This window comes from Glandiceps talaboti, chromosome 5 (assembly GCF_964340395.1).
Source record: "Glandiceps talaboti chromosome 5, keGlaTala1.1, whole genome shotgun sequence".
Classification (NCBI taxonomy): domain Eukaryota; kingdom Metazoa; phylum Hemichordata; class Enteropneusta; family Spengelidae; genus Glandiceps; species Glandiceps talaboti.
Window position 1 is genome coordinate 24,121,949 of NC_135553.1, and position 13,692 is coordinate 24,135,640.

The 13,692-nt window shown below is 32.9% G+C and overlaps 1 protein-coding gene across 1 annotated transcript in view; it reads left to right on the top strand.

Moving 5' to 3' along the window:
* The window catches only part of LOC144435289 (delphilin-like), a 41,307-nt gene extending 31,825 nt beyond the window's left edge, over positions 1-9,482 (top strand). Inside the window, exons 15-24 of the mRNA XM_078123881.1 lie at positions 165-258; positions 894-956; positions 1,357-1,484; positions 2,312-2,383; positions 2,757-2,912; positions 3,482-3,568; positions 5,187-5,369; positions 5,937-6,014; positions 7,485-7,649; positions 8,107-9,482. Coding sequence (XP_077980007.1) covers positions 165-258; positions 894-956; positions 1,357-1,484; positions 2,312-2,383; positions 2,757-2,912; positions 3,482-3,568; positions 5,187-5,369; positions 5,937-6,014; positions 7,485-7,649; positions 8,107-8,151 — 1,071 coding nt within the window. The 3' untranslated portion in view covers positions 8,152-9,482. The remainder of the gene's footprint in view (positions 1-164; positions 259-893; positions 957-1,356; positions 1,485-2,311; positions 2,384-2,756; positions 2,913-3,481; positions 3,569-5,186; positions 5,370-5,936; positions 6,015-7,484; positions 7,650-8,106) is intronic.
* The last annotated feature ends 4,210 nt before the right edge of the window (positions 9,483-13,692 follow it).

A 13,692-nucleotide genomic window follows, 5' to 3' on the forward strand; every position in this document is an offset into this window, starting at 1 on the left:
TTATCAAAATAAATTTTGGTAATTTTATGAATCTATTTTGAGTTCATTTTACACTCAACGGAATAAGGGAATATTCAAAAGGAAATCTTGAAAAATGCATATTTCAATATCAATTTTATTATGCGTGGAAATCAACCATGGATTTGTATAATTTAATGTTTTAGCTTGATAGCAGGGATGGTGGTGAAGATGATCTGAATGAAGTGGTACGACAGTTGGACTTAGAAGAACAATTCAGTACTAAAGCAAAAAAAACTTGTAAGCGTATAATATTGGTGGTTCGTTTTTGGCGGTTTTTGTTTGGTTTGATTTTTGAAATTTTTTTGTGCTGGGAATTGCTCTCAGCAATTTTCTTTTCATGCAGACAAATATATACATATATACAACCATACAATTTTCTACAGAATTATACAATACTGTTTATAAGTTATGCACCACAAACCTTGTTCATATATTACTTGAACATGTCATGTCGCATTTTTGGTGATAATTGCAAGTTGTAGATCGTGAGAAAATCTCAAATTATTTCCTCAAAAGTATATATTGATAGATTGAGGAGAAGAGGCAGTTGTCTGCAAAATATTCAACCAAAAAGTTTGTACTATGATCCGTTGTCACCAGTATCTCATATATTACCTGAGTACTAGTATTCCATGTACATTTTTGGTGATATTTTAAAGTTAGTAGTTCATGAAAAGGTCTCAAATTTTTGCCACAAAATAAATTCAGGAGGTGGTTGTTGGCGACATATCAAGAAAAAGTTTGTACATTGTTCCTTTATCATCTGTATCACAGAAGTAGATTTTATTGAAAGTAGAGACAAAGTGCTATCATCATTGTTATTAATTCTTTCCTTGCAAAGTATAATAATATTCTGCTATTTATCCCTGTAGCTATCAGTCCACGTGAACAGAAGAAGGAACAGATCCTAGAATCCAAGAAAGCATACAATATTTGTAAGTATTTATAAAGCTAATAACCAGTGTAAGTTCTTGTAATTAATATCAAATATACACTTATGTATCCAAAGTCAGCTTTGATATTAAAGGAGATAATTGTATGATTCATAATTTTTAAATCAATCATTGTGTTATTAACTAAGTAAATTTAAAGTCAACAACACAGGCGTGTATAGCAACAACAGACGTGTATAGCGCCCTCTATGGCCAATTTACATTATACCAACGTTGACACTGAGGGCAGTATACATGCTATGGCTTTGTGTCATTTTCACAGTGGCACTTTCATTTTAGGGATTTGATTTGAAACGCTGCAAAAATATGACGCTCTATTTATTAAATTATTTAAGAGCCAGCTGACACTGTTTTGTTTGCATTTTCATCCACATTTTCTCAGCTATTCTGTTAGCTCATTCCCGTATGTCGGCTGAAGAAATCAGGACAGCACTATTAACAATGGATGAAGGCAAACTTCAACAAGCCCACCTACAACAACTCCATTCATTCTCACCATCTAAAGAAGAGGTTAGTTCCCACTAGATAGATTTTAGCTTTCCTAGTTGGAAATAAAGGAATACTTTATTCAGAAATCTCTCTTGTCACCTCTGTTGTTTTATCAATGGTACACTGTTGCCTCGTATCATAGGTCAGGCATGAATATTTGTTAGATGAACAGTATATATTCATGACTATCTGAAGGTAATAAGCACTTCAGTGTCATGAATATTCAGTGTCCATCTACTACATATGCATGTATGCTAAGTCCCATGAAGCAACAGTGGGCCACAACTAGAACAATAGTGGTGAAAATGTTCAGTTCGATGTTCTTGGCAATTTAGCTAAATTTATATGATGTGAAATCAAGAAATGACTCCAGAACCCAAAGTTCATGAAAATACCTGTATTTTCTGGAGTAGCATTCCCTTTTTAACCATACACCATACAACAATATATCCTTGATAATCAATATACATTGTGAGAAATACAAAATGTATGCTTAGAACAAAAAAGCCATATTACCAAGTGATGTAATCTGACAATTTAACCATCAGAATAAAATAACTATGTATACAGTATCATGGCAATGAGGACACTAACACTTCTGGTATGTTAAACGTTAACATCACAACACACAGCACATATTGTGGTTTCTAAAAAATTATACTTAAAATATCATACGTAAGTTACAAAAAACCAAAAAACATGATTCTTTTATTTCCCTCAAGTTGGACTAGATTTTCTTTTATTTGATCTTATTGTATGGGCCCTAGAGGGTAACACAATTCCATGTGGTTTATGACGTAAGGTTTGAAATATATTTATTTTATATATTTAACATATTTTGTTTTCAGATTGCTAAACTCAAAGAAGTCAAACCAGCAGAAAAATCTTATTTAAGTAAAGCAGATCAGTTTGCACTGGAGGTAAGTGTACCAAACTATTAAACTACACAGATTTGTTATCTCCTGATGTTGGATTACTGAATAATGAATATTCAGGAAAGAAATCTTGCACTGTATTTTTGAAAATAGTTGCATTTTGGGAACTGTATGTGAGAAAATACTGGCTAATACACGTTGGGAGGTGTCAAGATCCTGATATGGGATTACCCTTTTAGAATATTTATATTTTCATGGCCCATAACATTTATTGTCCAAGAGTGAATTATGCTTTCCTGGTGTTTGTGAAAAGATATGCTGGGCTTAAAATTAATGTAATTCATACAAAAAAGGCATTATTGTCATACATATACCAGATTTGGGGCTTTATTTCTTGTTGTGAATTTTTGAATTCCAGTTAATCACAGTTCCACAGTTCAAAGTTCGACTTCAAGGACTGATCTTCAAATCTAACTTCTCTGACAAATATATTGAGATTAAAAGTGCCTTAGAGTGTGTGCTGAGAGCATCTAATGAATTGAGAGCAAGTAGAAAATTAGCCAAGGTTCTAGAGGTGAGACACATTGATTATTTTCAATATTGTTGATTAGTAATACTACTTGGAACCACTATAACACAATTTTGGTCAAAAAAACAGGTATACATGTTTCTGTTTGTCTGTTGCAGGTTTGTCTTGAAACAAGTTCAAAATATTCATTTTCCGAAAAAATGTAATCATTTTATGCTTCACTAGGATGCAGTGGCACTTTGATTAGAATAATTGATATTCCTAGTAGGATATTTTGAAGTTTTAGATTTCTGCAAACTTTGGGGGATTAAGGGGATGGGAATGTAATGAAAATCTCTTTCCTCACCATTATTTTGCTGTGAAATGCAATATTTTGAAATCTATTCCTCCTAATGGACTATTGTACAAGTTTTTCATTTTATTGAAATCACCAGTCAGTGTACGGAGATTGGAAAAAGTAATTTATTCATGATGTATTTTAAAGTAAGTTATTGTTGAAAACATCATGATAATGCTGTAATCTGACCACATTCCAACCCAAAGCGGTTTCTGTAAGTCATGCATGATAATAGCTATCGTAAAATATCTAGCATTGTTTCTAACTTTATTTGTAGTTGGTGCTAGTGATGGGGAACTACATGAACCAAGGTAATAGAAGAGTGGGTAATGCCAGTGGATTCAAGATTAGTTTACTACCAGAGGTAAGATCTCATAATGTAGTGTTTCCAACAAGTTATGTTAGACAGAGGCTCTAAATAGTATTGCTGACCATGTACTTCTGCTCCGCAAACAAGATAACAGGCTACATTTAAAGGTCCATGTCAGATTTTGTATTATGGGAGATTTCATCTTAGCTTGCAAATGTTATTAAACAATGTATCAAGATCAGTGAGACTGATAACAAGGTTTCATGTTGAGATAGACACAATAAAGATAACACACAAATATCCCTTACACAGTGTCTGCTCTGTAGACACAATAAAGATAACACACAAACATCCCTTACACAGTGTCTGCTCTGTATACACAATAAAGATAAAACAACTACACAGCGTCTGCCCTGTGTTTTGTTAATGATAACAAAAGCAAATACAACTGTAATGATGTAACAGAGTAGACACTATTTTTGTGTGTTACTTTTATTGTGTCTATTTCAACATAAAACTTGGTGATCAGTCTCACTGACCTTGATACATTGTTTAATAGTGTTTACAAGCTAAGATGAAATCTCCTGTAAAATCTGGGTGAGAAAAATAGTTTCTTGTAGAGCAATAGTAAAACTTGGTCCAGGATATAAAAGTAGTCTTATGTAATCATCAGGGTTCTATAATCTGGTTGTTATCTGAGAATCTGTGATTGAATTATTGACCCCTAGTCTGAGCTATTAACAGGGGGTTGGATTATCAGAAAGTTGTTCCATGTTCTTTATGTAATAATCAGAATATTCCCCAATAATTTGTCTTTATTCAGCCAAGGAAAATACAAGTGACCTAAGGAGCCATTATCACACTACAACTCCCTAGATGAGTAGTGACAACCCTTGGGTCACAAGTATTTTCCAGCTAAATGAAGAAAAATAAATGTCAATAATATAATCATACCATCCTCAGTAATGTAAAAAAATATCGAGGAAAGTAATGGCAATTTTAAGTTTTTGACTCATATTTCAAACACAGCAGAACCAGTGACGTATAGACATGCATTGTTGTGATGTAGATGCGTGTTGTTGTAACATAGACACATGTTGTTGTTGTTGTTGTTGTTGTTGTTGTTGTTGTTGTTACTGTATATAGTATTTTATTTGCCACAAACTCAAAATCATATCAACATAACAAGAGAGAAAGTAAAAAAGACAGTGGAATAAATATTACACATAAACTGATGGATGAATACAGAGTTTATGGCTGGACCACAAAAATAGTTTGAAACAAACTAGTCAAGTTTGTGGCCCATACTACAATTGATTAAACAAAATAATCAAAGCAAAAAGAAAAACAAATTTGAAATTAAAACAAAAACAAACAAAAAACAAACAAAACAAAATGCGTTCTTATCAAAAAAAAATATAACAACTAGAATTAAATGCAATGTAAGGTAGAAAAAGCTGAATTAATTTTGTAACAAATACTGTTTTAACTGTTGTTGTTGTTGTTGTTGTTGTTGTTGTTGTTGTTGTTGTGACATAGACACATGTGTTTGTGACATAGACACATGTTGTCATGACGTAGAACGACCAGAGTATATATTCCATATTTTTTTGTTGAATTAACTTGGCTCATGCATGGTATAATATTATGTTTTCTTTTGATTTCTTTTCAGCTTGATACAACTAAGACATCAGATAATAAGTCCACCTTCCTGCATGTACTCGCCAAGGCTGTCAATGACAAAGTACCCGCTGTATTGTCTTTTGCCGAAGAAATACCCAATGTACCACCAGCAGCCAAGATATCAGATAGAACATTAGTGATAGAGATAGAGGACTTAAAGAATACATTCACAGTGAGTACAAAGTACCGGTTAGGTATATGTATAGACGTGATTCAACTTATGTCAGATACAATCAAATAGACAGTAGAAAGCTGTATAATGTAATGACAATGTTAGGTATAGGTTAGGTATATGTGTGTGTGTGTGTGTGTGGGTGTGTGTGTGTGTGTGTGTGTGTGTGTGTGTGTGTGTATGTGTGTGTGTGCGTGTGTGTGTGTGTGTGTGTATATATTTGTGTATTTTATATGGATAGATTAGACAGATAGAAAGAGATATGAGAATAATTTTCGTAAATCATTCTCTATTTAAGAACATTTTTTTCATTTGTAGATGATACTACAGCAAGTGTCACAGCTAGATATCTCAGTGATATACTTAATATTTTCAAGACATTGTAAACATCAGTGTTTCATTTGGTATATTTTCTTGCCAATGTCACTTCTTGTGTACACGGCTTCATAAATAAATATATTCACATTACAAGCATTTTCTGTTTCAAATTGTTAGCATCACTACACAAATTTATTTTATTTAATGTAGAATCACTATATTGTCTTAATCTCTATTTTGTTTACTCAGGAAATCAATCAAACGGTGAATTTATCAAAGTCAGATGAACAGACAACAGCTGAAGACAAGTTTTATGAGGTGATGGAGGTATCCTTTGATAAAAAGTGAAAGTGGTGACAAAGACAAGTGTTTACTGTATACAATACCTTTACTACCAGGGTTCATACACTCATGGAAAGTACTTGAATTTCAAAACATGCATGAAAGGTTGTGGATTTTAAAAAACAGTCCTGGAAAGTCATGGAATATTAAAACATTCCTAGAAAGTCATGGAATTTCAAAACATTCCAGGAAAGTCCTAGAAAATTATAAATAGCTGGTCCAGAGACTTTATAACATATTCCAAATAAATGGTGCTTACTATATCAGAAAAGATACGAGTGCAATAGGAAATAGTCTAGTGTAAGGTATCACCTGTACAACATTTCAGGTATTTTGAGCTGGAAACAATTAACAACCATGTCTAGTATTGTGTATCATTGAGACTGAAAGTCTTATCACTATTTTGATATTAAATCAGTGGTAAACTGTAGTATATTTGAAAGTACAATTCATCAGACTGTTCTTTGGAAAAGATTTAATCCACTATTCAACTATACAAACAATCAAGTACAATACTGTTGTGATGTTTTCTTATGTAAATGAGGACAGAAAAGTTAAAAGCATTACATAAGATGTGTTTGAAAAAGAGAATCCTTTATCCAGACATCATGTGGTCTGTCACTAGACACCCATGTAGAGACTCTTACTAGAGTTTTACTCTGACATCAAAATCAAGGCGTGCTGTAAAAATTGTAAAAATTACTTGATAATACTAAAAATACCAATCTTTGATTCTGTAGTAGCAAGTACAACAATAGCTACACCTTGGCTGACTAGTTTGCCAGACAATATGCTTTCAAGAACCAAATCAGCAAAGTGAAGGAAAGGTTCACAAAAAAACAAATAATACAATGAAAAAAAATGTGTTATTTTGAAATAGAAAGTCATTAAAAACTGTATAAGATATTAATGTGGAATTTACATACATATATCTTATCACAAACTTAAAAGACTTTTTAGTTCAATTTAATGTCTGATGTAGTTACTTACTATTCTAACTCAGAATTAAGGCTACACTAGCTGTAACTGGAGAATCATTTTTTCAATCAGACAACCAAAAATATATTGACTGAAATTTGTGAAAATACCAGTTATTTGATGTTGTACATGTTAATCAGAGGACATTTGTATCCATAACTAGAAGTTGAAAATCATGATTGCATTGTATCGCTGATATTTAGGTGTAGACCCAAAAATCACTTTGGTTTGATATATTGCACCATATGTGTATGTTACACAAATATATATACAATGTACCCACAGGTGATCCAATACTGTTCAGGGTGTACCATACTATGTGTACAGCTACACAAATTCATATTTATCCACAGGTAATTCAATATTATTCAGGGTGTACTATATTACAAGTTAGTCATGATATCTAACTAAAACAGTTTTTAAAAGTCTTCCATCTTGGCATACTTTTGGTGTTTCTTTAACACTAACACTGTACAGACAGTAACTAAAGATGCCAGAGATAAGCTGAATGATCTATCCACCTCACAAAGCCAAGTCATGGATGCCTACAAGAACACTGTGGAGTTTTTTGGAGAAGACATCAAACTGATTTCATCTGATAATTTCTTTAAGATATTTGCTGATTTTACTACCAAGTTTGAGGTAGGTGATTGTATTGATTTATTGATGTAGTGTGGAAAAAGTCAATACAGACAGACAGACAGACATACATACATACATACATACATACACACATACATACACACATACACACATACATACATACATACATACATACATACATACATACATACATACACACATACATACATACATACATACATACACACATACATACATACATACATACATACATACATACATACATACATACATACACACATACATACATACATACACACATACATACATACATACACACATACACACATACACACATACATACATACATACATACATACATACATACATACATACATACACACATACACACATACATACATACATACATATGTTAGGTGAGGATGGGTGGATATTCATGTGTCTTGGGGTGTTTGTCAAAAACGTTCTGAATTTTTTCATGTCTTTTTTTTCACAGAAAGCAAACAAGGACAACATAGGACAAACCATCAGTGTGTTGTAAACTTTAACAAATGGTGGAGAGAAAATGAATGAGATGCAAGTAGAAATTACACCACAAATCGACTGAAATGACAGCTGAGCACAATATTTTGTTACTATTGTACTAAATGTCCTACAATTAATGATGAATTTATTTATTGGTATATTTAGGTCCTTGTACAAATAAAGGGAGACTGACAGATCTCTCCTTGTTTCCGCTTATGTAACCACTCATAAGGACCCAACCTTACCTTGGGAGTAGCGAGTGGTGATATAAGCGGAAACAACAACAGATTGTCTTGTCTGTAAGGTATGCCATGACGGGACGCCCTCACACATCGGTCAGAGTGGAGGCCAGTGAGGGTGGAGTGACACAACATATGTTACAGTCTAGGGATTGTCCAGTCAAATGCAAATTAAGTTATTTATTACAATATTGAAGAACTCATTTATTGATTTTGTCTCAACCATATCTTATAGGCTGCCAATAGAGGGCAGTGTTCATTAAAAATGTATATTGGGCTTTTTCAGCTAATTAGGTGAAGAAAACAAATTACTTTATTTATACAAATAATTAATAGATAAGATAATTAATAACTGTTTGAAATGCTTTTATATTCTCAAGGTCTTGAATGATTCATAAATAATTTGGAAACAATGTAGATAAATTTACAAATTGTAAAATTATAAAGGAGACTTCTATTATAGGTCTGGTAGTCAGAACATTTTAGGTAAATTTTACTTGAAATGGTTTTGAGGAATACTGAATTTATATTCTTGGAGTATATTTTTTAAATATTTGATTGTAAAATACTATGATAAATACCTTTGTCAAATGTGCAAAATCAAAACTGACTTTTTAAAAAAAGAATTTGAAAAACTTGTATGTCGACTTTCACCTTTTCTTTTAGTTTGTTAAGGATGTGTACTCGGAGTTTTACTTAAAATGTAGTTTAAGTGGATTTGAGAAATGTAAAGTGAAATTTATCATGCCTTGATTTCGTTCAGAATTCTTAATATGCAAAATAAGGGAAATAGGGTGTTACCATGGTTACATGACAAGCTGACATCACTTGAAGTAAATAGATTATCATGTCAAGTGTATGTTTAATTTTGAATTTTATAGATCGACATGTCCATCAGTTTTAAATTAGATACTAATCACACAATGTAAATAATACTGAATGTTGTGTCAAGTACAGCCTTCATGCTTGTATCTTCTTGCTTTTTTTTTTGTGGTCACGATTACATTACTTGACTTCCATTAATACTATAAATACCCACGTAATGAAACCTTGGCAAAAAAAATTTTTTTCAGTTTTCTACTTCAGTCTGTTTTTGTCATTTTTGAATGTTGTTGTTTGGATTGCTTTTTTTTGGGGGGGGGAGGGGATTCTTTCAGCTTCGATTTTTTTTTTAGTCAGTTTTTTTTTTTTTTTTACTGTTTGGGTTGGGGTTTTTTTTGGGGGGGGGAGGTTTGGGGTTTCATTCTGTGCTCAAACAGAGATTACTTGATTTTTATTGATATTTGTTACTGCTACAAAAAGGAGAGTCGTAGCAAACTTTCGGAGAACATTATTTTATCCATTTTTGTATCATATTTGTGACAGTCTTGTTAAAATTCAGATAAATCACAGAATATACTGCATTTTACATTATTTTCAAATACCACTTTTCTAGTTTTGAGATCATGTTTTTGTAGACAGAATTCTCATTTTGAAAGTAGCATTTCTCTTTTGACTTACCCTGATATTTGCATATTGTGTGTGATCTGTAAATTAGTAATGTAAATATGACACACAAAACACAACAATGGAGTGGAGATCATTGAGCTGTGAAAAGTAAAAATTGCATACAGTACAGGTTGTGACTTGATTGTCTGCTCTAGTGACCATATTGCCGTCATAGAATATCAATAGAATGTGTTAAAGCATGGTAAGAATATTTATAGTGCACTCAGCCATAAAAAAAATAATTATGTTTCTCATTTCTAGCTAATCTATTTTTTAATTATTATTTTTAACTCTTTTTTTATATGATCATTCCATAGTAGCTGATAGAGTTTCCATAGAAATTTCAGACTTTTGCATTGATTGTTACCCCAATAATTTGTGGTACATTGAAGCACCATCCCTCTATCACGTGACATGATAGAGGGGACGGTGAGTGAAGGCTATCCTAAGTTTGGAACAATTTCATTTATGATTCTCTCTGAAATAAAATCAGGAAAAAAGACAAAATTGCTATTATAAAGTATTACATTTTTCTCTACTTTGTTATTAGAATTACGTTATGAAATGAGAAACAGCAAATTTAGTTTTTATGGCCTATGTATCTATCTACCACCCTCTGGTGTTGTGACCTGTGGTGTCTTTATATAAATATATTCATATGTATATACATCATTTTATCTGCAGTGAAGGACTCCATTTTTTCCAGTAATTGATAAATTTCCTTTGTAATACATACTTTTTTAAAAGTACTTGTGGGATTTTTTGTGTGTTTGTTTTAATTTTACAGCCAGCACTGCCTGATAGTATCATATCACATCATATCATATGAAATAGTGATTTTGTCTAATTTGGATATTCTAATATATGACTGCTAAGTGTACATCAGTGCAGCTGGTGTCATTATGGTATATTTATCTTGAAATTGTCTAAATATGCACAACATATAAGTTGAATTTGATTTATTTGGTATATGCTAATTTTGATCTGACAGCTGTCTGGGTGCACATAACTTGGTATGTATAAATGGGAGAGACTTGAAATAAATGAGCTGTACAGTGTGTATGAGATGACCGTCTCTTGTCAGTATTGTATATTTTCAATCGGCAACATTGGTCGCTAGATGAATTGCCACACTTATGATTAGATTTCTCTCCCTCCTCCACCACTGTCTGTCTGTTGGTCTGTCTGTCTCTTGCCCATTCTCTGTGTGTCTGTCTCTGTATCTCTGTCTATCTATCTCTCCCACCTCGCTCTGTCTCCCTGCCACCTCCTCTCTCTCTCTCTCTCTCTCTCTCTCTCTCTCTCTCTCTCTCTCTCTCTCTCTCTCTCTCTTCATCTTTGTCTCACTGTATTTTTCAGTCTATCTGTCTGTATTTCCCCTCATCACCAATCAAATCGCTCCACCATTTACTGTCCCGTTTACTTACCCTTGTTCACTACCTCCCCTTTTATCTTACACAAAAGTACCTCTCCCTCTTGACCTTCCTCCCTAACAATCAAAATCAAAACCCATTTATCACTTACAGAGACACCCGCCACCCATCAAGCATTGTCGTTTTATCTTCAGTATATGGAATACCCAATCATTTCTCCACTATTAACATCTTTGCTGTCACCTATATTAACTCTTATCCTGCATGCATCTATTTCATTACAATACTCATTCAATATACCTCACATATTTCAACTTCCAGTGAACCATATAGATCAATTCTTTGCAACAAAACACACACATCTGGTAACCCTATACAGTACACACGTCTGTACATAGCACCAAATAGATAAATCAACACGACATTGTAATTGTGTGTACATGATGGAAGGTAGGATTTTGTAACAATATACACCATACGGACAATATGGAATGGAGTGTTGTCACTGCATTCTCTCCAATCAATCATCATTGGTCTGCTTGCTACAAATTAAGGTAAAAGTCTTGTATACATGGTAACAATCACTGTACGGGATTAACGTTGATTTGAAATCTGATTAAAGTGATATATAACTGTAGTATGTCATCGTGTTCATTTCATTAGGTACAAATATACAATATTCTTTGTGCTTCACTTGTCCTCAGAATAAAAGACCACTCTATCTTTTTAGATTATTTCAACATCGAATCTAAAACTAAATGTTTTGATATTTTAAATCAGTCAATATTTTGCTTCCAATTTTTTCTGTAAATAAACTTTTTAATGGAAACAAGCCGTGTTTTTTTAGGTTATTGTACTTACTGATGTATACTTAACCACCACTTGACTGAACTCAAACCTGGTATTAGGATATATAGCATAAACAATCTGATGACGTAGGTATCAAAATGTTCTGGAAATCCTTACTATGCAATCAACTGTTCTAACAAAACCAGAACACAATTGTAACGTCATAGAAGGCATGCACTGGCATTATCATTATACAATGTTACAGTATTAGAATAGTTTAAATGCATTTTATTTAAATATTTTCACTTTGAGCTAAAATCTCATAAATTCAATTTGTACCACTTTAAGATCAACTTTTTTGCACATTTTATTGGGGAAAAACAAGTAAATTATTTCCTTTCAAAAACGGCAGGTTTTTATGTTTTTTGGGGTTTTTTGTGGGTTTTTTAAAATAACGCTGGAAAAAATGAGAATTGAGTGGTGACATTAAAACACCCCAAATGTCAGTAAGTTACTAAATTTAGGACACTATTTGTACCACAAAAGGAGCTCGGAGATACACAAGGTCAAGGTTAAGGTCAACAAATATTCAAATGATTGTTTCTCAACAGTGAATAAGGTTTACACCACTAACCCATATATTTGCATAACGGTCTTGCTCTGTTCTATGATACCGTTGTGTTTGTTTTTGTCAGTGTCTGACAGTGACAGTGAAAGTGGGAGTGTGATAAACTCCTGACACCCAAATTCAAAAGAATCCACCTCGACTAGCTGTCACTCGTTTGTCAGGTTCTTCAGTGTTTTTAGAAATAAGACTATTTCACGCATTATTTACGTAAATGTGTCCTGTAAACACTCACCAAATAGATGTAGGGTATACAAAACGTCTAAACATTGTCGACAACAATATTTTAACTTCGTTTCTATGTTTGCATCAATATCACTATAATACTATAAAATAAGGTACGGTATACTTGAATTGGACACACCACGATTACTGATCTCTTCCAAAAAATGTTTCTGGTTTTCTCTCGTGTTTTTATTTCACCTTATTTACTAGTTTGTTTATGTATCGATTTAGTTATTTGTCAATTTATTTGTTGTTGCTGTTGTTGTTGTTGTTGTTGTTGTTGTTGTTGTTGTTGTTGTTGTGCGTTTATCGTTTTTATTTCAGACTTTCAGATCAAAAACAACTGTTAATATATGTTGAATGATACTGTAAGGTTGACGGCCTCTGTGATGTGCATATATCTATCTATATTGTTGTACAGTACCTAACCCAACAGAGTGTGTATGGACACCCGTGTTGTTGTTGCGGGATATATATAGGTAATAATTCTGATAGTCGTTAGTCATCAGTCTTCGTTCCCAGTCGTCAAAATGCCGCTATTTTCATACATAAAGAATTACTGGTAGTCAGACGGATTCGGCTCCAATGCAGTACCTGGCAACATGTAGAGGTCAGAGGTCATATCTATATTCACATCCAGTGTTTTCAAGTTTTGTAATAACATGTCACCAGTATATACACGTAAGTCGCATTGTACGTTTGCCGTATCATTTAACTACAATAGACTCGCCTGAAAACAACAAAAAATCCGTGATAACCACCAAAAATTGTTGGAAAGCTGAACAGTAGGCTATACTTCCCTTCCTAAAATAGTCTAT